The sequence below is a fragment of the Akebia trifoliata genome, chromosome 2 (assembly GCF_017979445.1).
Source record: "Akebia trifoliata isolate Shusen 1 chromosome 2, ASM1797944v1, whole genome shotgun sequence".
In the NCBI taxonomy this organism is placed as follows: Eukaryota; Viridiplantae; Streptophyta; class Magnoliopsida; order Ranunculales; family Lardizabalaceae; genus Akebia; species Akebia trifoliata.
The window spans coordinates 5,727,280-5,754,866 of record NC_141376.1 but is presented as its reverse complement, the minus strand read 5'-3'; the positions used below and the strand labels follow the sequence as shown (position 1 = coordinate 5,754,866).

Sequence of the window (27,587 nt, the reverse complement as noted above, 5' to 3'; positions counted from 1 at the left end):
GGTATATTTCTCTTGTTATGTCATTAAATACCATATTGAACCATAACAATCAATTACCAAACCCCATATTGATTGCATTCATGCATGTACAACAACTAATCACATGTCCACAATATAGTCAAGATTTATATTGATCAAAAGATAATAACCATAAGTTCGAGTTAGGATTCTTCAACTAGTTAAAAACATCAAATTCAATGTCTTTGTTTACATTATTATAATCTTATGTTTTATTGATAAAATGATCACCATCATCTTCATCAAGGTCATATTATCTTACTAGTGCATCAATGTCAGATTTCATTTTTCCTGATTTAATTGTAAACAAAGGGTGTTGCTCTTGTTTAAGGGTTAAGTTGCAGCAGCCACTATTGTTGCTGTTGGCAGTGCTGGTGAACGATTTCGGATTCAGTGCAAAAGTATCCCACTTTAAACCTCGTGTCCTGAAACCAATCTATATTACAAAATAAGGTTCCAGGAGTGCAGATCACTTAACTGAATGAATAATCTAATAATTATAGTAGAAATAACTAAAGAAGAAACGGTTGTGATGCAACGTCAAATTTGGGATTTTCACTAAAAATGGTTGTTGGATTACCGCCAGATCATAGGACCCATTACTGTTCACAGAACACCCAACACCCGACAACATCGTCACGACAACTCAATCACAAACACTGATGGCAGCAAATAGATTGCACTCAAATATTGGACCACCTAAGGTCCATAAAAGATGATTGTACCCTACTTCTGAAAGAATATTGGAATCAATTTCCTACCCTTCATTGAAACTCTAATATACACCATTCATCCGTTCCTTATCTCTTTCTCTGTCAGCTAGTTAAAATGACTAGCAAACACAAACCAAGCATGTTATAGTATCAACAGTACTTTAAACTCGGTCATTTAATGAAGAATAACAGCAAAATATATACTTGTAAGTAACAATCTAACAAAGAAACACAGAAAAGATAGAGAACTATCAGATTGACCCTTTGAAATTATATTCAAAAGATAGCAGTGGTAGCAGTAAGTCAAAGCATAGATATGCTTTCAATATGTACAAAGGTACTGTTTACATTAAAGAATTTTCATATAATATGTCCTCAACTCTGAAAGAAGGGATTGAGGAAATGATGCAGCAGCAGAATACTATATATATGGTAAAATGGTCTCTCCTTCATAGCTATTTGTAAATGAAAAAGGAGTCTCAAGCACGAGGGATGATCCCTTCGCCTCACTGCTTTTTGTTTGCTTCCCCCACCTTCACAAACTTAGCTCTTCTTGAAATTGAATGATATTTAACTTCATCGTTGACAGAAGTTGATCCTACATCATGTGTATTCACCTCTCCAACCTGAGAACAAGAAGCTCTTTTCTCATTATGAGAATTGAATTCAAAAGAAGACATTTTATTAAGGGCCAATCAGCCAACAATTGGCTCATCGTGCAACATCAGTTGTTCTGAAGAGAAGAGATCCACTGTTCCATGTACTTCTTGCTCTCTGCACATCAAACCAAGATACGAAAAACATCTTAGTGTGGACCGTGGATGATATATTTTAAATTTAAAACCTAAGAGAATCAGACTTTCTTTATAAGCAGTGATGAATTAAAATTGCATGCCCGCCCACAAAGACTTTTTTTTCATCAGTCGCATTGTGCTCATGAGCATAATAAAATATGTAAACTGAAATCATATTGAGCCACTTCTGTTGGTATAAGTTCCATGTTTTTTCCAACTTAATATCATATCTTATGCAAAGATTCATGTTTTCTACTAGCACGCACAGACAGGAAACAACCATTCTGTGATTAACCTTGTAAAACAACTCAGCTGTGGACACCTGAATGGATAACTAAGACACAACAATTCCCATTAGAAACTCACACTTGCATGTTGGGAGTTTGACAAGAAAAGAAAAAACTAAAAGGTCCCCCAAATTGCAGTTATTAGCTAATTAATCCAGTGGAGAAGCCAATAAAAGGACATTTGAGAGGTCTTTACCACTGAAAAAGGCATTTTACAAATACAATGGAATTCATCCGCGATGGTCTGATTAGTCACACAATTTCAATTCTAAATCATTTTACTAATAGAATAGAACATATGGAAGACAAAAGGGGCTGTTATTTGACGAATACATCCCTATAAAATCAAAAAAAAAAAAAAAAGAAACTGCCCATTCCCTATGAGTTGAATCCACAACTTCAGTCCACCGATGTTTATAACTACTCAGTGAAAATAATAAACACAAGGAGAATAACAAAAAACTAAGGGTCGCAAAAAGATAATAGAATTCAAAGTACAAACAGATTGTGCAAGTCAATTTAATTGATATATTTGCTAAGACAAGCAACCAATTTAATTGTTTAGCAGAAGTGAAGAACATATTTATAACGGAAATAAAGTTGAAATCTAATCTTACAAACAAAAAGTAGAAAAGAAAGAAAACTACACTTACCAGCAGAATACCCATTAGTGAGGTCCCCAATGACACCCAAAAACTGGTTCTTTGAATTCTCCACAACCTCTTTACGGCCACGCCCATAGCATGGAACCAACACAGCAAAACTGCTCTCTGTTTCATCATCACTCTGGAAATCAGGGGCGTGTGGTTCCAACCAACCAATTGACCAATCAGAGTCATCTGATTCCGAACCCGACAAACATCCACCATCAGATGGCACCAATACCACATCATATTCCCTGTCGATTCTCCGTTCTTCCCGACTGTGCCACTTTCGTTTAGTCCTTCTAGGTGCCGAGTGCATCTTGGCTCCCTTAACTGAAGAAAATTTCACATTATCTGTTTCCCTCATACCCAAACCTAAATCCGACAAAGAATTATTCAATGAAGATGATCCAGTGGACACAGAGGTGGATTCATGATCCTTTCCACCCCATAACCACCAAGACAGACGAGTTAAGGAGACTGCCATTTAGAAGAATTTCCCCAACAAGGTTCCAACCAATGCCAGAAGTGCTCAACAGTAACAATTTGGAAGAAATTTTCAAAGAATTGCAGTGAGTTTGGGGGCAAAAGAATGGAAGGAGACTAAGAAAGGTGTAAACTTGATAATATTTTGAGCAAACTAAATTAGAAAAAATAAAATAAAATTGATCAATCAGATACCAAGAAACAATAAAAGGGGTAATTTTGAATCAAACCAAGAATAGATGAGATTAATTGCGAAGAGCTAAGATAATCATTAAGCTCTTAAGGATATTCCACCAAAAATATCTCACCCAAAAGGCCAAAATCTGCAATTTAAGCCATAAACAACTAAAGAAAGAAACCCTCTTTTTTTTTTTTCCTTTCAGAAACTAGTAAACGTGTCTTCACACCATAAATAAAGCTTCTTAAAAGCAACACAAACAAAACGAAAGAAAAATCTCAGTCTCGAAAACCACCTCCAGAAACCTAAAAGACCAACCGAACCACCAGAATCAAACACGAAAACTCCAAGAATTGTTCTTAAAGACCAAACTCTATCAAAATCCCTAATTTTCTCTCCAGTTTTTCAAATTGAACACTCCAAAATCTTGAAAAACTACTCAGATAATAATAAAAGAACGCATAAACCAGATCAAAATTCGATTTTTCGTGTTTATCAAATCCACAAGCCCTTAAAATCAATGAATAATCCTCAAAACCCGCAAAATCATTAAAATTTAATCTCAGAAACCCCAAGTCTCTCCTTTTCTTCGAACACCAAGTCAGAATATGAGGATTTAAACGAAAAAAAAGCGAGTTGAATCTCACGATTTTTTTCCAGATAAAGTCGAAGTTAATCAAACTTCTTCTGGACCGAAACTTGGTCTTTTCAAAATCACCAATAGAGAAGCGAAATTTTAACCTAGAAATAGGTAGAAAATTCGCAGAAATAATCGAAGAGACTTAGAAGTTGAACGAAGTCGAAACCAGACGCTCTTTCTACAGAGCATTTGACATCTAGTAGGATTTATCTAATTTATAGGGCTCTGTTGTTGTAGATTTTACTAGATCATGTCCAACGGCTGAGATTGAGATATACTCTTCTTATACGTTTCTCACCGTTCAATTCCTCTACGTCTCTCCAATGATTGGCCAGGTAATGGAGACTCGCTTGTGATGACCAATATAATGAGGAATGTTATTGCCAGTCTTCATTTTACTTCAAAACATACAGAGGACACAATGAGCCTAAAGTGTCGTTATAGAATTCTTTTGGGGTCTTAGGCATCTTAATGTTAGGAATTAGTGGGACCAAAATATTTAAAGATTAATTGAATTTGAAATTTGATTTCTAATATTTTTCAAGATAGTCTGGTTGATGAAGAAATTGGATCCCATCTACTAGATTTTATCAGTGTGATTATATGTGGGTCAAAAAAATTATATTGATTGATAGGTCAAACGAACGTGCCACACGACAATTAGAAATGAAATGTCGCCTGAATCTTCGTGATTGATTTCTATTAGGTCAATGTATCATCTGTGAGGACCTATCGATGTCAAGCACCAGCTATATCATTTCAAAATGTTTTTGTAAACATTAAGAGGAACTATAAATGCCTCTAAAAATATTTTAAAAGATGGAATTGATCGTACTCCACTTAAAATGTTATTTTTGCCTTCCATACATATAATTGTACTCAGAAAAAGAAAATAATAAAAGATTATATTTCATTGTCATAATCTTATTTTTTGTATTTTATTGATCAAAGCCTGTGTATGGGTGTAACATTATCATTTTTCATCTTTCTTTTTTATCACATTTTCAAAATATATATATTATTTTATTATTATTATTTTTTTTTTACTAACCGAGTGTTCAGGTTAGCTTGCGCGCATCACAACTAATTTTGGGGAGGACTACCACAGCAACTCACTACCATGGTCCCCCAGTTAAATCATGAGAAAATCCAAGAGGGGAATCGAATCCGTAACGTGCACCTAACCCACACTTCATGTGCATATATTATTACACTCTATCATCCCAATTTTTTATTTATATTTATTTACATCTTTGATAGAAGGTACCCAAGATTAGGGCTATCAATGGATTGAGTCTAAATCATATCAGGTCAATTTTGTATTGATCCCATAAGGATTGGATTGGATCCAGGATTTGATCTAATAAGTATCAAATCGAACCCTTATCAGATTGTTTTTTACCGGATCTCAATTTTGAAATCCAATCCCTTAACAGTTAGATTGGGCAAACTCAATTTTATATACAAAATTTAAATAAACATTCTATCTCAACAAATATATAATATAACTTATATAGTTCTACATATTACCAAATCGGATCCTTATCGAAAATCCAAAACATTGATTTGGACCTAAAGTTATCGGATCGGTATGGATCAAATTTTGGGTCTGATCTGATCCATTGAAAGTCTTACTCATGATTTTAAAAAAAAAAAAAAAAAGATTAAGTGAATGGAAGGAAGAAATACAACTAATAGAATTAAGATAGAGTATCTAAAAATAATTTTTTTAATGTTAGGATGCAACAAAAATAAAATTGTAATTTGCAAGTAATCGTTACTTAATAATATTTTTAATGAGACCAGATCATCTCGTTTATTTTTTTTATAATATTATAATAGATTTTTAAATCATATAGGAATTGGAAAACTTAAAAAAAATGGTTGTGGAAATAGTAATGCTGAAGTTATTCCTTGAAAATATTTGCCACCCAGACTTTGGGGCTAACAGAGCACCACACGTTACGGATTTGATGACTTCCATTAAATCGAATTATTGAGTGTGTGACATTTTCAAGAAACTGCCACGTGCACGTCCGTTAACATGATTACACTTATAAGGGCATTTTAGGAAGTTTGACGAGACAGTTATGATTATAAGATCCCGGTTAATATTCGCGGTTAGTGATTAATTCTTTATTGTAAAATCCAAAACATAGTACAGTAATAACTAATAAGACTCTTCCTCACCTAATTAATATATTCTAATTGATCAAGTCAACAAATAAAGAATTTATCAAATCGGGATTTTGTTAAGGGGACACATTAACAAGACCCATAAAATTGAAATTGTAAAATATTATTCATCATTCACAGATTAATTATATTTTATAACAAAATATATGAATCGACACTTGTTTGGTGATATATTTTTCAAAGATCCACATTTGTAGTTCATGAAGATTATTTTTTCATACTGAAGTCACTAACGAAAAAAATTTACTCACAGAAACCTGGGATGTACCAAAGTGTATTGAATGCCTTCGTAGTTTACAAAAGTACATTTGTTAGTTACAAAAGCACCCATGTATGTTTAATGTGACAAGCACAGAGGAGTTTGTGAGTACTACGAGCAAAAAATTTATGAACAAAAAATGACTTGTCACCAACTTATTTAATGAATCTTGATATAGAAACTTGTTGCTAATAATCCTTAACTTGGTCAAGTATGTCTTTCTAAACCATCCTTCAAACCCTAATATTCCACACCCAAGAAGCTTAATTGATTATGGACAAATATTATTTAATTTTTTTACAATCACACCCCTTTAAATCTCTCCCATGAGACAGTGATTGAACCCTCATATTCTCCAAATATATCTTGAGAAAGATCATGGGATAATTTGATGAATCAAATAGAATTAGTAATGTTGACTTATGACTATTCAATAGTGTGAGGTGTCCATGAATAGCGATGCTCTTATCTCCTTGGTGTGTGAAGTATAACTTGGACTCCTATTGTACTTATAAGTCGATCAATCCCACTTTTGACTTGTCCTGTTTACAAGAAGTAAGATAGTTTTTCAAATGAACATTTTTTTTAGGATTTTATTTCTCGTCATTTTTAATCATTTTCAAAGTAATCCCACTTCATATTATCCTCTTATCACTAGCCTTCTTTCTCTGTTAGGGACATTGTGATCATTTAAATACAATTTAGTGTATCAAAAAAAATGAGCCGTGCTACACTGATATCCTACAATACTTTCTAGTTTCTACAGTATTGTTAATGCAAAAAACCATCTATTTTCCTCAAGTATATATAATATTCGTATCTCGAATAAAAGCATCTATGGTTTTGTACACACCACCACGTCTGCACAATGCTTAGGGGAGTAATATTGTAAGAAGTTTATTTAGCATTTCTCAAAAAAAAAAAAAAGAGTTGTTATTGGCATCCTAACTTTTACTTATTACACCTCAATTAAAAATAAAGAAAAATAAGTGAATGACTAAGAATAAGTAAAATTTGGGGTGCCAATAAAAGCATTCTCATTTTTTTTAATATATAATTGTAAATAACTATTAAAATTATTTGAACATTTTGTAATATTGAGATTATAATTTAAGCCAACCCAAAAGAATTTTTTATTGACATGTGATGAAAAATTTAAGAAATTGAGATGTAATAAGTAAAAATTGGAGTGCCAATAGCAAGTCTTGAAAAAAGACACATAACAACCGGCATCACTTCTAAATTCTAAATAACATTTTATTCAAATGAAAGTGCTTCTAAAAGCTACCTCAAATGAGAATTTGAGACCTGAGTAATTTTCAACCTTGGGCAACATTCTATGAGAATATGTGGGGTCCAATCGTTAGTGCACCTTCCCACTCCAACCCTTAAGACACGAAAGGCTTTCGAAATTGACTTTCAGATTTCCTCTTCGCAGGGCTAGTCTACGAGACACGTGCCATACATCGAAAGGTCAGTAATAATATTTTTAAAAGGTCAAGCTACTACCACGTGTCAACTTGTACACATGAGAAGATAAGGAGCACCTAACGTCAGTGACATTAATGATACATGTAAGTATACTTAATTAATTAAATAAATGATTTTTCAAAAGCTTTACTGAGGGCCTTAGTGGGTCCAGAAGTCTATTAAATGAGACAAAAACATGATCAGCTTTCTTCTTATTAAAGCAATCTCCACCTTCTATTCTTCAATAATAATAAATGTACAATGTATGTATATTATATGGTTCATGTGATAAATATCAATTTCTTCCTTAATCATTCATGGAAAAGGATTGTTTTCCCATGAAGCACATGGCACACGTGCTTATCGATGTCAACCTTCTGATCAACATTCACAACCTCTTAAATCTACTTATTAAAAAAGATTTTGGATTGATGGGATGATCTTCACCATTCAATCCATCCCATTTTATTAACCACTCGTGAAATAATCAAAAAGCCATTTTTTTAGGATCATTATTGTTCCCAATGGGTTGATGTTTGTTACAAGGGGTCCACTAATCTACTCCTTATCGTTTGAACAACTTCGCTACAGTTTTTTTTTTTAGCAAAGCTAATATGAGATAACAAATTCAGTGTTTTACTAAGATTTTGAACAAATGAGTTCAGTAAGACATTGTTCCTTTAAGAGCAATCACCTTATTATAGTACTCCACCCTCCATATTGTGAGAATCATTGTAATCTGATCACAAATTTTGCGATAAGGTTTTAATTAACTCAAAGAAAGAAATTACAATTTGCGTTTCACCTTATATCTCTCTAAGACCTGTTGAACCCTGAAACCCCCTTCTTCCCTTCAAGAGTGGAGTCAAGATTATTTTATATCGGGGGCAAATTATAGTTAATGGTACAACTGAAGAGTTTGAAAATAAATGATTTTGGAGAAAAATTCAAAGATTTTTTATTAGAAATTGAAGAAAAAGATATTTAGGTCATTTCTAATTAATTTATGAGTGAAGGTCCAATATAGAGGCAATGCTATCTTTGAAAAAAAGGGGAGGTGATATTGGAGGGAGGTGAGGGAAGGAGGGCAAATGAGACATGTAATTAGTTGAAACTACAAGGGTATCTCAAAATTTTGTGGGGCAATTGCCCTCATTAGCTCCTTACTAGCTCCGCCTCACCTTCACTACTTGATTTCACTCTTTCACAACTCTAAATTGTCTGAAATCCAAAATATATAAAATAAATAAATAATTTATGCTCCAAGTTTCGATATAAATGTACTTTTTCCTAGAGTGTAGTGCATCCATGGTAATCAATCATCAATTAGACTCGAGATATTCATTGAAACAACGATGATGATGACCACCACGTTGATCGAGGAGGACATAAACAACCAATACCCAATTTAGTAATTGAATGGATATTGTTTGAGCATATCACAATGATGTGGATATATTTTTTTTTTGTTTATCACAATGAGAGGATGATGTATCCATTTCTCATAGAGTAAGGTCTAGCTCAAGGGGACCACATGAAAGGCCTTACTCACTCCTACATGTATTTGTGGGGGATAGCATGTGTTTGTGTTAGTGGGTGTGAGCTCTTCTTGTGTTTATGGTATACTTGTGCCTCCGTGTCCTTGTTATCCGCAACTAGCAAAGCTACAAAACAAAGAAAAGAGAGGGCATGATCTACAACAGCTTGATTTCATAATTGACATAGATCTTCATCTAATCTACCTTTATCCATAGCACACTCTTCATATCTAGCTCATAAACAAGTATGCAAGAGGGAGTCCAATTGGATACAAGTGGAGGTATCAAAGGGTACCCAAATAATTGACTCAATAAGAAATTGAAACTGATTGACTTGGTCCTTATTGCTAAGAACTGTGGGACCAGGGACCAACGCGTGTCATAATCCCAGAGATCGATACAAATAGGTAACCAAGGAAGGCCTTTACACAACTTAAACTGAAACATCCCTACTATAACCTATCGAATTAATTTGATACTGACTTCATCGTCAAAGTATATTCATAGATGCAATGACGCGATCTAAAATTCTGGTCAACATTAATCAAGAGGATGATAAATAATAAAAACAAGATAATTAAAGAGTCCACAACTAGTAAATATCATAGTGATGCAACTTCCTACAATATGTCATCTAGAGGAATCAAAATATGAATGTAGTGGAAAGGATGGTTAAGATTATCCGATTGAGTTAATATTTGACTTGGGAGATCTCTCAGAGTAGGACCCATAATAAGGTAACAAAAGCATGTTATGTACAATTCAAAGTTACCAACAAAAGACCCATAATAAGGTAACAAAAGCATGTTATGTACAATTCAAAGTTACCAACAAAAGAAGGTGTCAAAGATCAATTGTGCCCCCAACTTGTCCAAAAGAACAGATCATGAAATCACGGGAGAAGCCTAATATATCACAAGCCCACTTGCACTGCCCGCGTGAAGTTGCGTCACGCTTAAACTTTTTGGTCTCCACTTGAGAGCTCTTACCATGAGAGCACAAATAAAGTAGATATGTTCAATAACTAGTAAACAATTTTTTATTTATTTATATGTAAATAAGGTTAGGACTTTGGCACTTAAATGGTTTGAAAAAAATAATAATAATTCAACGAAAGAATTAATGTTGGCCACAATTGCTATTTGTGTTTTTGGTTTTTTGTTTTTTTTTTTTCAAATTCTTCCAAGAATTTTGTAATTTGGACAGATGTGCTGAAATGGGTCCCATTTAACATGCCACCTTCTATGTGAAGCTGCCTTCATTTTCACCAATCAACATCAGTATTTATTTTCACTCTAAACTTGGAATTAATCTAACGGCTACAATCATCTTACCTGGAGATTTGTATCGTGGCTCCCTATCAAATGATCGAAGTAGAATCCAATGCAACTTTGCTTAGATTTAATAAAATTAATTATCCATGACAGCGACCCTAAAATAATAGAAATTATCTCCTCTAATAGAGGAAAACAAAGGCATAGAGATATTAATAAAGAAGAGTCCTTATAATATGACTCACTAGGTGGCATACTCAACTGACTCTCTGACATGGGCAAGTTTGAGAACTATAGATCTGTATGCCTCGAGATACATTTTTTTATGAGGAAGTGCAATCATGTATTCGAGACGTGCAGATCTACAATTTTCGAAATTGTCACGTCAAGGAGTGGGTTGAGTATGCCACTTGGCAAGTTTTATAATCAAGAATCAATAATGAAATGTTCACTTTCTTAACACAAAGTAAATGTTAAAAATGCTGATTAAAAATAATAATAAATAACAAAACAAAAAGTAAAAGATTGAAGAAAGGGACAATATGGATTATGATGCATGTGGACATGATTCGTTTGATCCGATCCACATGAGAAGTACATGAAAACAAATTAAAGAAATGATTGATGGCTCTTCGGGCCGTCAATTTTGAAGCATATGACCTCCAACCGACATGTTGTAGGTAAGAAGTATAAGGGAAATTCTAGTGTCCATCGATTGGATATGGGATAATATATAGTACCTTGGGATTATAAACAAAACTGCTCCCTACAAAATCCATTCAGATCCCTAGGAAACTTTCAGTTCTCATCCTTAGAACTGTTATTTTTTATTCACCTTAAAAATAAGGTTTAGGGCTTGATCTTGAGCCTGCTAAGGTACGATTGAACTCAATTTTTTTTAATTCATTAAATTCGAGTTGGAGTAGGGTCTAACAATGCTCGGTCCATTTACATGTTGGCAAGAATGCTCACCTCATTACAAAGAGAGACATTTATTTGTGGAGGTTTTTTGGGGCTTTCACGCTTTTGACTTACATGAGATCCTTTAACAAATTGATTGATGTGTATTCCTCCAACTTTGCTCTTTGGACTCTTGATCTCCTGACCCTTTTTCTTGGACGTTGTTAGTAAGGTAGACTCTTGATTCTTTGAAGAATGAAAAAAGAAGGATGAAGTCCTGATGTGAAACCTGTCAAAGGTCCTTCAAAGATTAAGTCAGTAAAAGATATAGAAAGTATGATAAATAATGGAGGTTGGAAATGAGGAAAATGATGAATAGTGAGTTGCAGAATGTTATCTATTAGCGATTTTTTTAAACAAAAAAAATTTTCTTTTTCAACCTTTGAGGGGGGTTTATAATCCCAAGTTTGGGATAGGTATCACCACACTACCACTCTTGGTTCTTGTCACATATGGTCTGTGGAAGATAGGAGATATCACTTCTGCCCTTAGTTATTGTGCCTCATGCTTCATAAATGTTTATTCTTAATTTCTACAAGTAATGTCTTTAAAACGTCAATTTCAACATTATTTTGATAAGTACCTGCAGATATCGCATTTAATGTGAAGATTTAATGTATGATTTGACCGTCATAAATTCTTTGTCTTATTATACCTGAGGTTTTCGTAGTCTGACTACGAAACTTCGTTATGAATCTCTCTTGGTTAGTTGGACTCACTGGCCTATGAGTTATTTTCTTTGCTCTGACTTGGATGATTTGATTTCTGGGCTAATTTTGTGACTCTTTGAGTTTAATAGTTTGCTCAATTAATGTTATATCACCTGACTCATAACAATCTCCAGATATTATCAATTAATGTTTGATATTTAGACTAAGCCCAGTGAATTAGAAAGGATGTGTGCCCTTATCTCAGGGTTTGATAGAAATGGTCTCCACAAGATTGATAATTTACTAACTACTTTGAATGTAGAATTTGATTCACAGACATACCCCCATTAACCATTGTACAATCAGAAAATCTCAAGGAGTGGATCAAGAAATTTTACATCACAATGTCAATTAATTAGAATCATCCAATCAATCAAATGAATGCAATCTATGTTGACTTGAGAGAGAGAGAGGTCAATTTAACCCTTGAATATCGCTCGGTGGAATATATCCTTTCCAACCTTTGAGTGGAATATGAACGGAGTAAAGAGATAAAACCCTAAAATCAATTATCTTGTAAAACCTATGAGATGATCCCAAGGTGACTTGAGAGTGGGACCAACCAAAGAACCTGTGATGTTATCCTTAATAGTTAAGGGTGGTGGCTATATTCTAATGACATTTTGTTACCATAAAAGGTAATGTTTACATGGGAGACTAAAACCAAGGTGGGCCATCTTCCAAGTTGAAAGAAAACTCCTACAAGTTGGTTACTCCCATTTTACTTCCTTGTTTCTTGTTTGAAGAGGTGTCATTAAAGAAAATTTCAATAGAGATGAAAGAAAGACGTGTGGGAAAGTATTTCAACAATACAACTTGCAACTTCAAATTTAATTTGTCGTTATTATATTAAGTAATACTGTTTAACCTAAATAGTTAATACTTTATTGTTGGTTTGGGACATTAAACTAAACACGTATGGCTAAGTATCCGCGTCAGCCAAAGCTTAATTTTGAAGATTATGGATCAAGGAATCTTCGTCTTACCTTCAAAACCAAAATCAATCAAATCAAATAATTTAGTAAACGAATCAAAAGGATAGATCCATTAAAAATTCATGAATTATAATATCTCATTAATGGACTTTTATATTTGGGTTGAATGGTGTATTAAAGTCTGGCCCGCAATGATCTTGAATATATAATGCTGGGGAGTGCCATTTAGGACTTCCAATGACAAAACATGGATGGTACGGATCCAGTGTTTGAGGAAGATGTCTCGTAATTACGCCAGGAAGCCACTATGTTAAATGGACCCACTCACTCAAACACTAAAACAAGTTTTCTTGAATTGGGTGTGAAACAAGGTTTTTTTTTTTTTCGGGATTGAGAAGCTGATATTAATGAGATCCCAGATCTATGGTATCATCATCACCCATAGACAACTGGATGGTTGTGATCATCCAATTAAATCGACTTCTATCTGTGAAAATATCTTGTAAATGGGATTTGCCAAATGGTTGAAACTATGGGTTTCGTGTAAAACAGCAAAAATTCACATTGCCCCTCCGTCATTGAGACTACACCTCCAAATTGAAGATGGCAAAATTGGCAATTAGGATCATCTAGTCCAACCCATGTTGGAGTTAGCTGATCTAAGAGAGGTTTTACCAAACAAAATCATTCCACAAACCAGGGTACACTAACACTGGTTTAGTTGATGTGGTTATGGACTCTGATCTCAATGTCACTGCAAATCAATTGAAAAAAAAAAGATTGAAGTTTCAGAGCAACAAGAATTTGTTTGTTACTCTTGCAACTGCTTGGGGTTTTCAAATAAACTTGGTCTCCTACACCACAAACCACTTCATACATATAAACCTTGAATTATAATTAGAAAGGATTTATTGCTTATTAAAATCTTTATTCCAACCACATGGTAGTTAATAAACCATTGTGAATATTCACACCCATAAACACCTGATAACTTAATCTCATCGAAATCGTTCAAAGAGAAATTGAAATCCATCCACTTGCATCCCTGCAACCTTAATTCTAGGAGGTCCTCTGTTTTAACAGGGGATCAGCAATGACTTGGGGCTCAAAGTCTGGCTTCACATATCGGGCGAGCATATCTGCATACACATCATAACGAGAGGTCATTCGGAATCCCCATTTGTCTTTCAGCTGCCGACAGAGGTTAAGATCCATGTCTGATATGATCAAGCCGTCCCTATAACGGGAGAGTGATGGTGTACACGAAGCGTCCGGTGCTGAAAAATAACTCGACCCATAAAAGTGTCCAAAATCTGCATGCTGAGGCTTCCCATCGCCAGAAGTGAACGGATTGGGAAAGACTTCTGTTCCAATGCGATTGATAGACCCCACAAAATAACTGTTTGTTATGGCAGCGTTACGAGCCTGAATACCATCCACCTCAAAGTTAAATAACTTTTAACAAGCAACTATGAATTACAAACATGACAATCCATAATCTGCAACTTTATAGAGTAACCAAAAGGTACGAAAGAAATCCAGGGGCGGAGCTAGTAAGGAGCTGGTGGGGGCAATTGCCCCCACAGAACTTTGAGACACCCCTATACTTTCAACTAATTACATGCCCCATTTGTCCCCACTCTCTCCCCATTTGCCCCCCCCCCCCCCCCCCCCTTAAATTTTGTTGTTGTTGACATTACCTCTAGACCGGGCCTTCTTATATACTAATTGGAAATGACCTAAATATCTTTTTCTTCAACTTCTAACCAAAAACCTCTGAATTTCTCCCTAAAACCATCCATCTTCAAGTTCTTCAACTATACAACTAACCATAGTTTGCCCCCACTACAAGAAAATCCTGGCTCCGCCCCTGGTAGGAACATATAGAGTACAGGCTAGCATACAACAGCAAAAAAAAAACTGACCCACCATACAAAAGCTTCCTCAATCAGATCTCCCAGGTCAAAATTCAATCTAAACATGTGATGGCAATAAACCAATTAATGCAACATATACGAGTGTTTCAAACATTTCGAATGTTTTGGCAGAACATTCCGGTATTGGCCGAGACAAGAACTAAACATCGACTCCGAAAAGTTGATGTGTAGGGAATATCTTGGAATGTTTCGGTCAAGACTGACAATATTTCTCCTGACTAAAACATTACTTCGAAACAAGATTTTAAACCTTGAGATGGTTGGGTCAGGAGACCACCGACAGTGTTTCTCCTACCCAAAAACATTTATCCAATTGAATGATCTTCTAAACTAGTAGATCTCCTACACAAACCCACTGATCATGTATACCACTTGTATAGCTATAACAACATGAAATTGATCATTGTATTTTCTTAATACATGCATTCTGCATCAAGCAAGCAAAACCACGAAATAGAAAATGAGAGCAATCTCTCAGAAAGGTATGAATTACTTAGAAGGGTAAAAGAAAACCTCAATAGGCCACATAGGTTCACTGAGTTCTCCAACAGTAGCAGAAGGATTGAAGACAATCTCGGCACCATTTAATCCAAATGCCAACCAATTCAGAGGATGGTGCCTTCCATAACATATATTGATAGCTATCTTTCCATAAGCTGTCTCAAACACGGGATGTCCTGTGTTTCCTTCCATATAGTATGTGCTCTCATTGAAATCCCCCACTCTAGGTATGTGATTCTGATACATGTCATCATTGCCAATTAGATGCGAGTAACCAAAATGAAAAACAATACTGCTGGTACACAATTACCTTGCGATGCTTTCCAATTATGTTACCATGATTTCCAATTATAACAGCAGTGTTCCAAAGAGTCTCTCCATGGTCCACATCCCTCTCAAGAATTGGACTCACTATGACCATATTATATTTCCGTGCCAGGTCTTGAAGAAATTGAGTCGATTCCCCATCGACAGGCTCGGCAAATTCACACCATCTCTTCTCCCGAGTACAAAAGGCAAAAGGCATTGTCCACGCCTCCTGATTTCAAATTATGAAGTGTTAAAAATTTGAATTTTGATGGAAAGTTCATCCATGAATATGGTTTTCCTCTCATGGGATGACTCACTTGCAAGCACAAGATGTTGACTCCAGAAGCACCTGCAGCATCAATAATTGGTTTCAGTTTCTGCAAGATGGCCTTCTTTTGGTCCAAAAAGGGTGCAGATGTGGGAAGAACGATAGAGTTCTGAATGAGACCAACCCGAACTATTCGGGGCTCCCGCAATAACTCTTTGTCAGCATGAAAGCAGAAAGCCTGCAAGGAGTTACTGAGATCAATTAAGATAACAAAACAGAAGTATAGAGAGTATGTTACTTTACAAAAGTAAAGTGACATCCGACCAGAATAGAGAACCAATATCCTTAAATATGGTTGAATTTTGCATATTAAAAAATTCAATTTCATAGTTCAATTAAATTGAATAATCACGATCCAGAAGGGTGAATTAATACTTAATAGGCATTAAGTATTATTCGGGTAAATCTGCTTGCTCAAAACATGGGGTAATCAAATGTTTTCGTTGCAGAAATCAAAGCTCCCATTGAGACGCCCATAAGCACAGCTATACTAATAACATGGGTGCACACTAGGGCCATGCAAGGAGGTTAGCCCCACTTCCCTCAGTCTCAATTCCCATCTAGGTGATATTTTACACCAAAATCAACTTAACAGGATGACCGGTGAATTATTCTTTTAAATAGTTAAAGCAGACATGGTTCATGTAATGCCTTGTTATATCACCCCAGTAGAATAGTGTAAGAGAATTTCCTTGAAGAGACCCATCAACTGGGACAGATCTACACCTGCATCCTTACCATGTTTAAGCCCATCATCATTTACACCATAATCCCAAATATTGGGTCAGCAGCATGAATCCTTTGTTGCAATTCAACTGAATCCACATGTGACAAAAGTCTTCGGGAATAATTAAGCTAGGGAAAATGGGGAAAACCCCACAAAAGTTAGTGAAGTCAGGAAAATAAAAATAAAAAATTTATCTTATTAATTATTAAAAAATATACATTATTAATATTGGGTAAATGAGGGATGTATATTCATATATTAAACAAAATTTCATATTAAAAAAACACATTTTCCATATTAAACAATATACCATAAATAATAAACATGATATAGAAAATTATTTTTCAAAACTTTGTGAATAAGTTGGGATTAAACATACAATTGAAAGAATCACAAATTAATTGCGACTTTTTCAAAAGAACAGCAATTATTGTCACTATGACTCTATAAACCTATGCCCATGCTCTTGCTAAAAAAAAATTATGTCGAACCATTTAAGAACTCTATTTTACAAGTTAAAGTGCAGCACCAAGAATGGGAATGATATCTACCTGCATGTCAAAATCATATTTTGAAGATAGGGTGACTGCAGATTCTGGGAGAGAAACAGATTCAAGTGGTCTTCCACAGTTGAGCCCTAGAAGCAAGCGGTTGACTTCCTGCAAGATAAGTAGTTAAACAATTGGGTGAGTAGTTCCCATGAATTGAATCCGTTGAGCTTATCCTTCCATTCAATAAGGTCTAGAGTCATGTTTTCTTTCGATTCAAGTATGTTTATATCCCCTCTCACTATCCCAATCCGCACTATTTTTTGTCTTCCACTCACTCTTTTAGAACATTTAATTCGTTCATTCATTCTAGTTGGTCACAATTGCGTGGCACATGGCTAAATCATCTCATGGGATGGGTTGCATTTCACATCCAAATCCAAAACATCAAATTACTGTGTCATCAGACTTATCAGATTTCAGAGAATGCAGTCATCCAAGAATCGCCCAAAAAAATGAGGTGAGGATTAATTATCATCTAAGACCGAATGAGCACTAAATCTTCAAACTACAATATTGTGTCAAGTCAACTTGAAAATCAGGAAAGTAACCACACTGCTTGGACATGACCCATACCACTTCAATCAGTGTTTGGGCTAGGATTTTGATTAAGTCAAGTTGGAGTAAAGTTGAGGCTTCAACCAACTTTAGACATATTTCTATTACATTGACATATATATAAATGACCAACACAACATGTTTTATCATGTATGATCTCCATGGTGAGGAGATGGTTAGAAATTTTCTATCTAATTTTGATTTATTTACCTAAAAGTAATTTATTTGTTCATGATTTATTTTAAAGTTTCTAAAAGTTTGATATTTAAAAAAGGTTTGTTTATCGATCAAAAAAAAAAAAAAAGGTTTGTTTAAAAGTAGTTGTACCATTAAACTACTTTTGTACTTTTATAAATTTCAAATGGTTTAAAGGGAATTCAAATTTCTTTGAAAAATTTAGTATTGTGGAGACTTAACATTACACCTACATTTTTTAGTCCCACATGGAATAGGAGTAAGACTGACATCAAACTTATAAAGGACTCCTCACTTATAATATTTGTTATTTTAGTATAAAGACTTTGTCGTTTGTAGCAGCGGCCAACCGCCACTTTCTCTCACACTCGCGCGTACAATGTGCGAAAGGGCAATTGAGCGTTTAGGGCGCATTGGGCGCTTTAGAGGCGCATATGAGTCAAATAGATTTGACTGCGGGTCAACAAGGTTTCCGCAACTGTTGGTGTCTATTATAGAAGGGTGTGATTATCTAACAGGAACCCTTAACAGTAATGGTATTCAAAGAGACTCAATCACTCTTTAAATTCAGATTTTAAAACCCTTTTATGGACATTGCAAAATCACAGATTTCTTGCAATTTTAAAATCTCTCTCTCTCTCTTCGTCTTGAACATAATATCTTAGTGTTCGGATCTCTTTCTGTTAGTGTAAAAACAGTGGGAGATAACAAAGAGATTGGGCTTCGTTGTATCCTGGTAATGTGTTTGTTGGAACCCTTTTTTTGCATTCTCGGTTTAATTCCGGAAGGGAGAAAATAATGTTTAAAGAAAGCGTAGTTACAACGTGCCTCGAAGAACAGTAAATCTTCTTTTTTTGCTTCCATACAATTTTTATCCAACAGAGATTATATTTCTACATCAAAAATTAAAAGTTCAAAATTTCTCAATGTAAAAAGAAAAAAAAAATACTAAAAATAAATAAATCCCAGAATTCCTGAATGTGATTACGTAGGTAAAAAACATGAAAAACCCAATATTTCTACTAATACAATAAACAGGCTTAGAGATACTTCAGCATGGGATATTACATCTATTAATCACACACACACACACAAACTCACACACACACACAAAAAAAATGATCTTTTTTTCGCAAGTCCCACAATTAGATAACTCCAATTATTCCCTTCCTGATTGGAGAAGATAAGAGATCTTTCGTGCAATTTGCAATCAACAGAACTCCTCAATAAACTAGAAATACTGATACAATCGGATCATGAAACCTTAATTACTGAAACTGAATTAAGTAACGATCAATCGGTCAATCGTGGAGAAGTTACAGAACCTAATCCCTCCAAGGAATCTTTTCTATGATCCTTTTCAAGCATCGAATCAAAGATTCAAATCTCATAACAGAAATCCTAAATCTCTAAAATTAAGAGAGGTAGAACGATACCTGGAAAATCTGGGGTTTGAGGGAGGAACTTAGGAGTTGGTGGAGAGAATCGAATCCACAAATAGAACCCTCCGCAAAGCTCTTCTTTTCTTCTCCGTTTTCACTTCCAATCTTTTCTTCTCTCTCCATTTCCTTCCTTTATTTCTTCCTTCTTGTGAGACTCTTCAGAGTTCAGAGTTCAGATTTCAACGTTCAGAGAGAGCGAGAGATGATCGGATGCCAATTGACTTTTACTCTTCAGTTCAGAGAGATGAATCCGGACGCCAATTGCCAAAGTCAAAGTTAGTCAAGATTCAGTTCATTAATTTCTCGAGATTCGTCCAGCAAAGAGTGCCACGTGCGTGGCTTATACAGTGAATCTGTTATGTACGACATTGATCCACGAGGTTAAATTAGAGTCCAACGTGGCTGTGACATTTCTGTAAACCAATGATATAGCGACGTGTGTAATTGTGTAAAGATGTTTTAGCTAATGCAAATGCGAGGAACCAATTGAAAGAAAAGAAATTAACTGAACCAATGGTGCAACCGGTTTTGGACAGGGTCATGCCATGATCCAACCAATTAGTCTTGGTTACCTCTAGAGTCCAAATTTCGCTCTACCCGAGGGTTCCAAAGTTTTGTTGGGACACCTTGGACTTAAAACGAATTGTTCTTCAATGTCGACAAAACCTACACAACAATATATCCAATGATCAAGTTAAAAGATGGATAATAATCTCTTAATTTAGGATATTTGCTTGGGTTTTCTCCCATACCTTAATCGGGACAGTGAACCTCTATTTATAGTCTTCCTGATAGTGTTTATCTTCCTCTTCCTTGATTCCAGCCTGACTTTCAAGAAAATTGATCTTTGTCGTTTGAGTATTTCTCACGTAATTGTTTCAATTAGGCATCTAATCCTTAATTTTTTGATGATTCGCATTGACCTCGTGTGAATCACCAAATTAACGCTTATGGCTCTTTCAGCAAACCTACACATGACATGATCTTATTGGTAGGGTATTTTATCCTCTACAATACCTAAGGATGAAAGTGTGAAGAACATGTCATGAGGAAACTAAGCCTACGATCCACGCAATCCAAATGTGTTTTGTAGGTTTATTGGTTCTTTGAAATGAGAGAGAGAGAGAGATAGAGAGTAGGATTTGGGTGTGCTTGTGACCATGTGTTCGGATTGTAGAGAAAGCTCCATTTTGAATTTACGTGGATCTTGTAGTGAAAAATTGTAGATCCAACCAACATTCCTATTAAAGCCCACGGGCTTAATTTATCCTTAAAAACCGGCTTGCAAGGAGAGGGTTGCCCCCGCTTTATGCATTATATATGGGGGACTATTCTAACACTCCCCTTTAAGACTAAGGTTGGAGACACTCAACTCTCCCCCTCCATGCAAGGAGGGATGTATTAAACTCATTTTTAAAGTACACTCGCTCTGATACCATGTTAAAACCCATGGGCCTAATTAATCCTTAAAAACTTATTTGCAATGGGAGGATTGCCCCCTCTTTATACACTGCACATCTCAATAGTACCCCGGAGAAGTGGGACTATTCTAACAATTCCTACTCCATCAGAGTTGAAAATTTAAAAGAGATACAGATCTAAAGACTTATTCCAAAGTTTAGAATCAAATAATAGAGTGATGTGGGACGCATGACCAACTTAATTATAAAGTAAAGTGGAACAAGTAATTGAATATTCTACAGAAATGTCACAAGTGTTAGAAAATTGATAGTGGATTTATATGATGTAAGACTATTAGAGGAGACGATCTAAGACAATACTTAAGTATTTGACAAGGAGATAATCTATTGGGAGTCCGACTTTGAAAGCAGGCAACCTGTTTCAAATTTTGAAGTAGGAACCCTCCTCGTTATAAGACACGTGGTGTTTTGAATTTATTTTACGCCACTACATTTTCGCCAAAAACACCTCCTTGGTTATGCCACGTGTAATCCAATGGAAAGGGGTTCCTTCAAAGTTTTTCCATCTATAGGAGCAAGAAAATTATCGATAGTTATGTGTGTCCAGGTAATAATTCGTGTCTAAGAATTTAATAACCAATAGACCTTGAGTAAGATCACATCATATCCATCATCTCGGAGTTCAAAAAGTGAACTCCTCTGCCTTCCCACCTAACAATCCCTAGGATTATTTCTATAAGAAGAATGTCATAATCCAAATACCAAAGTGATGACAATGCTGATGATGTTCATCCCGAGTAACAAGCAAGTGATGACATAACCAAATTACACATGTTTTCACAATTAGATGAAATAAAGAAATTACTACGAAATACCATCATGAGCATAAGAGCCTCCACAAAATCATGGAAGAGCCATTCTATAATTTTTAGCTATAGTGACATTGGAAGTTTCAAGCACGATACAATCAAAAAAATTTAAAAACTATATAAATGTGGGTGACAAAAACAAAGGTATGCAATCTCTCTTTAATATATCCCAATTATACTATGAATACTTCTATTGTTGTAAGGTGTTCAACTAGAAATAGAAAAAAGAAAAAAAATCCAACAAATGAAAATGTATTGTATGACCCGTGAAAAAGAATAAATTGAATGAAATGTATAAAAATAGAATCAAGTATGGTCGAATCATATAATAATAAGTCAGAAATTGGAGAAGAGTGATTAATTATAAATCTCAATCATCAAACTTATTTCAAAGATTAAAATGTTAACTATTAAGACATAATCTTCTTAATTAGATAGTGGTAACTAGGTAAATAATGGACCAATGCATCCCAAATTGAACTAAAATGAAAATTTATAAAAGACTATATAAGATTCAACACCCAAAGGTCGGTGACATGACCAAGACCATGTTTTAGGAAGCCGTTGTCTTGAGTTTGAATCCCCCAATAGGAACCACCCTCAGGAATTTATCCTAAAAATTACTTAGATAAATTACCTGGTGCGAGTATTTAAATAAATGTAAATCCAAGTATGAAAATCATTGAGAAATTTTCTCTCACAATTTTTGGACGGCTAACCAATCATCCTTTTTATTTCAATGCACATGGCGTTACGTCATTGGTTCATTATCTTAGCACCCATCTTTTTTAAAACAAATTTGTTAATCCCTCTTACACAAAGGGCACAAAATATAGTTTTTATTTTTATGGGGAAACTTGACTTGAACCCACAACCTCAAAGTTGTCAAACCAATTGAGTTATGGGGTCCTAAAATATTTGGATAGTTGCTATTGGTACCTCATCTTTTACTTATTACACCTTAATTTCTTAAATTATTTATTACACTCTAATTTAAGATTAAAATATTGTCGACAAACCTTATCAAGTTTGGTTCAAATTATATTCTCAATTAACTACATTAGAAAATAATATAACTCCTTCAAATAAATTATGTCGTTGTTTACACTTATTATTATTAGCTGATATTAAATCCAAAAAATAGAAATCTAGAAAAATATATATATTAGAAACTTGTTACTGACACCTAAACTTTTACTTATTTTCAATCATTCACTTATTTTCTTAAGATATTTCCCCTAACTTGCGTAACTTATATCAAAATTTCCATTCCAATATATTGCTCATTTTTATTCCTCAAACATGTATTTCCATTGCATTTGTCACTTTTATAATCAATGAATTCATTGACAAATTACCAACAAGATCATTGATATGGCAAAATTGCTGATATTTTATTAATGAATTTGTTGATTATAAAATTAGTGAATTCACTTGAAACCCATATTTCGGAAACGAAACATGAACAATGCACCAAACTCGAAATTTCATCATATTCAACACACGAAATGGAGATTCACTCTATTTTTTATGAATAATAATTTTTTGACAACTCTGTCATAGAACTGTAGATCGTTTGCCTCGCGATATGCACAATTATAAATCTTTTCTTGTGTATCTTAAAGCAATGTCGGTTTTTCATTTTTATTGGGAATGTAATAAGTAAAAGTTGGGGTGCTAATAGCATTTCTAGATATTTATTTATCCACGTCCAATTACGTATTGGCACGTGTCACCGCCAACGGATTTTTATAAGAAGGGCGGGTAAGGAATTTCCAGTCGAACCTCAAGAAAGTCTCCAGTGCCAAGCCAAGCCAAGCAGCAGCTAGTAATCGAGAAGAAGCAAACAAGACAACTTAATAGAAAATTTTCAGCTTTATGTGTTTCGGTTCTACGGTTTTGGATTTTCGGAGATCTATTTTAGCGAACCAGAGAAACCCTAACAAGATTCATCTCTAATGGCGAGAAACAGAGGAGGAGATGAAGAGAGCTCAGACAGACCTTCCATCGAATCTGCCCGACTTAGGGCAAGAACTGACCCTTTCTTGGTCTTCTGCAGATGTTTCGGCGTAATTACCTCTTTAGCAGCGATTCTCTGCATTTGCGCCAATGTTTTCTCTGCAATTAGATCTTTCAAGAACGTATCCGATGTAAGCAACACCATCAGTTCTTAGTATTTCTTTTTTCGTTTTAATTGATTTTTTTTTCTAATTTTTCTTGGATATTTCTTTTGCAGATTTTCGATGGGATCTTTCGTTGCTATGCTGTTGTGATCGCTCTCTTTGTGATTGTTGCAGAGACTGAATGGGAATTTGTTTTCAAATTCTGGAGGGTAAGATTTGATTTAATAATCTTTTTTTTTTTCTGAATTTAATAGGTACGTTTTTAATAATTTTGATTGCTAATGGAAATGCTTAAAACCTTTTTCAGAATCAATATTAGCTTTTTGGTTTTTCATTTGTTCCTATTTTAAATTATATTGTGCATTATCTTTCACATTTTTGGGAGATAAAATAATCTTCAAATTTGTTGGATTTTTTTCTTCCTACACAAGGCGGGCGAGTAATTTTTTTTACATATTAAGTCGAGGTCATTTATAATCTTAAACCTCTAGGGCAAAAGTTTTTACCCTCATCGTCAATCTTAAGATTTTATCTACACCAATCTTCAAACCTCAAGAACAAGACCAGATTTTTGGAGAAGTAAAAGATGATGGAGTGTTTTCAATAGAAAAATTGAGGGTTTTTTTACGAAGGGGTTAAGGTGATTTTGAAAACAATGGATTGAAGATGTGGTTGAATAGATTAAAAATAATTTCTATAGAGGTAGGAGTTGACTGGTTAATAAAGGGGGGTTTTGTTTTGGGGGGTGTTAGGTTGAAGATGAGGGTAGGGTTATTTTTCATTAGTTTATGAGAGAAGTGGGTCAAGGGGCATATGTCATCAGTTTGAAAACGTAGGGACATCTCCAGTAGTTACCAAAACGTGGATAGAAATATTAGAAATATCAAGTACCCTCACCCACCTTGGCTCATGTTCCTACGTGTGTGTGTGTGTGTGTGTGCTCGGCTGGAGTTGGCTCGCTCTTTCTCTCTCTTTTTGTTTTTCTTTTTTGTTTTGGGAAAATTACTTAAAGGATCCTGGCAGAGGGATTTTTTTTCTAAGTTTTTGGTGGTTTCTATAGTCCATTTAGTAAAATTTTTATTTTCCTTATGGTCCCTCATTATTGTCAAGCTCACCACTTATTATTTATTGTCAAGGTCAACATTTTTATTGTTGAACTCAACATTTTTATTGTCAAACTCACCACTTTTTATTGTCAAGCTCTCCAATTTTTATTTATTGTCGAGCTCATCTATTTTTATGGTTGAATTCGACAATTTTAAAAAAATGTCGAACTCAACAATAAAAAGTGGTGAACTCAACGCTGGTACAACCCACCATCTTCATTTTCCTAGTTTTTATGACTAAAATACATGGAAAAACGACTAAAAACTTGAGATAACGACTTTTCTAGACGACTTTTCTAGATGATTTCAAACCAAAAGAACCATCCTTGATCAATTTTCATCCAAAAAACGCTAGTTTTTTACACGTCTTCAAAAAACCTGAAAAAATCCTTGAAAATGGCTTCTTCTTCTTTCTTAAATCCTTTCCGACGGAATGGAATCTCCAAAACTCGATTGGGATGCCGAAAATCTAATATATTTGGACGAAAAAAGTGAGATAAACCTAAATAGGGCATTCAATTGTGAGAAATGTGGTGAATGGGGTTTAGGGACTGATAGTTTTACTAAATGGACTATTAAGAGAAGCCCTAAAACTTAGGGAATAATTAGAAAGAAAACCCTCCGCCAAGGTCCTTTAAGTAATTTTCCCTTTTGTTTTTGTTTGATAACTTGGGTATCCACGCCTCTTAGAGCGTCCGACTAATTCCATGGGGTACACATGGCACCCCTTCCACATGTACCAGGTGTCCTGGGCTAAATCCCAGGGGATGGCCATCAGGGGGAGAATCCAAACTGGTCGGGTGTATTGTTTCACATGAATCTTTTTCTTCACATTTGATTCTTACATTTGTGTTATTTGACATCATATTCACGAATTATCATCATATTGCAGATATTGGAGTATTGGGCTGGTAGGGGAATGCTGCAGATTTTGTATGCTTTCTATTTAGAGATTTCCTCATATTTATTTTTTAAAGGAAATGGTGTTAAACGATGAAATTGTACCACTTAATGTAATCATGGTGACTCCTTCAGTGTTGCTGTGATGACAAGAGCTTTCCCTGATAGTGGAGAGCGGAAAGAACTAGTGCTCCTTCGAAATATTGCAAGCTACTTGCTTCTTGGTTGTGGTGCGATTTATATTATTTCGGTAAGATCATGTTTTTATGACAACTGTCAATTGTCTCAAGATCAACCCTGGTGATGTTTGTTTATTTTATGTTGCTGTTTTCTTATCATAGAAATTGTTGTAAAATTTCACCAAGTCAGTCTAGAAATAGTTACAGAACAACTCCCGTAAGTTGATTTGACCCAGAAAGTCAATTTAAAACAAAATCCAGAACATTTTATTTCTTTTAATCGATTAGATTTCTTAATTGATTCAACTCAAAAAAAAAAAAAAAACAATTGGAGTTGTTTAAAGCCTAACATGTGTTAGTAATGTGACTTTTCTTGATTTTTTTTCCTATGTTGAATATTGAGTTTCGATATTCAAGCTGCTTCAGATTGACTCTACTGTTGTCTAGTTTATATTTTTTATTTAGAAATCCTGTCACCCTTGACATTTACATTGAAATATCGATATTCAGGGTGTACTTTGCATTGGTTTCTTGAAACGTGCTCGCCAACGCAAAGTAATTACGGCAGAGCAAGCTGTTAAGGATCTTGAGGTAATCTATCTTACAGCCATAATTTTAGAAGGTGTACATGATGCATACATCTAGCCATGATATCTAATACAGGGCAATAGCTCTAATACTAAAGTTTTAGTAGAGATTTTTTTTCCTATGAACTTTCTTTCATGGCACAAAATGCAGGAATTGGAGCGGCGCAGAGAGGAGCTTGAAGCATTGCTAATCATGGAGAGGACTTCAGACGACTAATATTAATACGCATAACAAAACTAGAAATCCAATGTGTCGAGAGCTTGAATCAGAGGCTCTAGGCAAGGGAATGCACACTTTCACTGTACACATCTCACTTACCGCAAGTGATTATGTTCGTTTGATTGGTTCAGTTATTGTGGTGCTTTTCAAGATTGGATTCTGCTCTTTTCTTTGTAATTTGTGTACAATACATAATTACCTTATCAAAAAACTAATGTCAAATAAGAGGTTGGCTTTGAATGGTGAACATTTAAAAGGTATTATTTTGTTCAGAGTATTGTTAGTAGGGAAGAAAATTGTTAAATTTATTTCGGTCTTTTGAGTTGTCAAGGATGTTTTTCTGTAACCAAGTCTGTGCGAGCGAGTTTCTTCATTAAGTTTTGAGTATATTTCGACAGGTCATGGCGGGTCACAAAATAAATATACTTTTGAACTGTCTCTGCACGAGATTGTCTTACTAGTGGCCACCACTTTGATTGGGCTTTTCCGATTGTCTTGACTTTTCTATTATCCAAAAATTCAAACTTGGAAAAAG

At 34.7% G+C, this 27,587-nt stretch overlaps 3 protein-coding genes and 1 long non-coding RNA gene across 4 annotated transcripts; 2 read left to right on the top strand and 2 right to left on the bottom strand.

The window, feature by feature from the left end:
* Positions 1-972: 972 nt before the first annotated feature.
* LOC147409085 (uncharacterized) lies at positions 973-3,959 on the bottom strand. The gene is made up of 2 exons (XM_086425335.1): positions 2,466-3,959; positions 973-1,505 (listed from the first exon to the last, which is right to left on the bottom strand). The coding sequence occupies exons 1-2, from the start codon at positions 2,941-2,943 to the stop codon at positions 1,456-1,458; spliced, it is 528 nt and encodes a 175-aa protein (XP_086281461.1). The 5' UTR covers positions 2,944-3,959; the 3' UTR covers positions 973-1,455.
* Positions 3,960-13,988: 10,029 nt separating this feature from the next.
* Positions 13,989-19,915, bottom strand: BETA-UP (beta-ureidopropionase). Its single transcript, XM_086425322.1, has 6 exons — positions 19,642-19,915; positions 17,456-17,563; positions 16,167-16,355; positions 15,851-16,078; positions 15,553-15,777; positions 13,989-14,527 (listed from the first exon to the last, which is right to left on the bottom strand). Exons 1-6 carry the CDS (start codon positions 19,768-19,770, stop codon positions 14,162-14,164), a joined length of 1,245 nt encoding a protein of 414 aa, XP_086281448.1. The 5' UTR covers positions 19,771-19,915; the 3' UTR covers positions 13,989-14,161.
* Positions 19,916-23,720: 3,805 nt separating this feature from the next.
* Positions 23,721-27,324, top strand: LOC147409082 (uncharacterized). The gene is made up of 6 exons (XM_086425302.1): positions 23,721-24,087; positions 24,174-24,269; positions 26,059-26,099; positions 26,202-26,316; positions 26,756-26,836; positions 26,984-27,324. The coding sequence occupies exons 1-6, from the start codon at positions 23,896-23,898 to the stop codon at positions 27,047-27,049; spliced, it is 591 nt and encodes a 196-aa protein (XP_086281428.1). The 5' UTR covers positions 23,721-23,895; the 3' UTR covers positions 27,050-27,324.
* LOC147409083 (uncharacterized) lies at positions 24,276-25,460 on the top strand. The gene is made up of 2 exons (XR_015172542.1): positions 24,276-24,731; positions 24,763-25,460. It is a non-coding gene; the product is annotated as an uncharacterized LOC147409083 (long non-coding RNA).
* Positions 27,325-27,587: the final 263 nt, after the last annotated feature.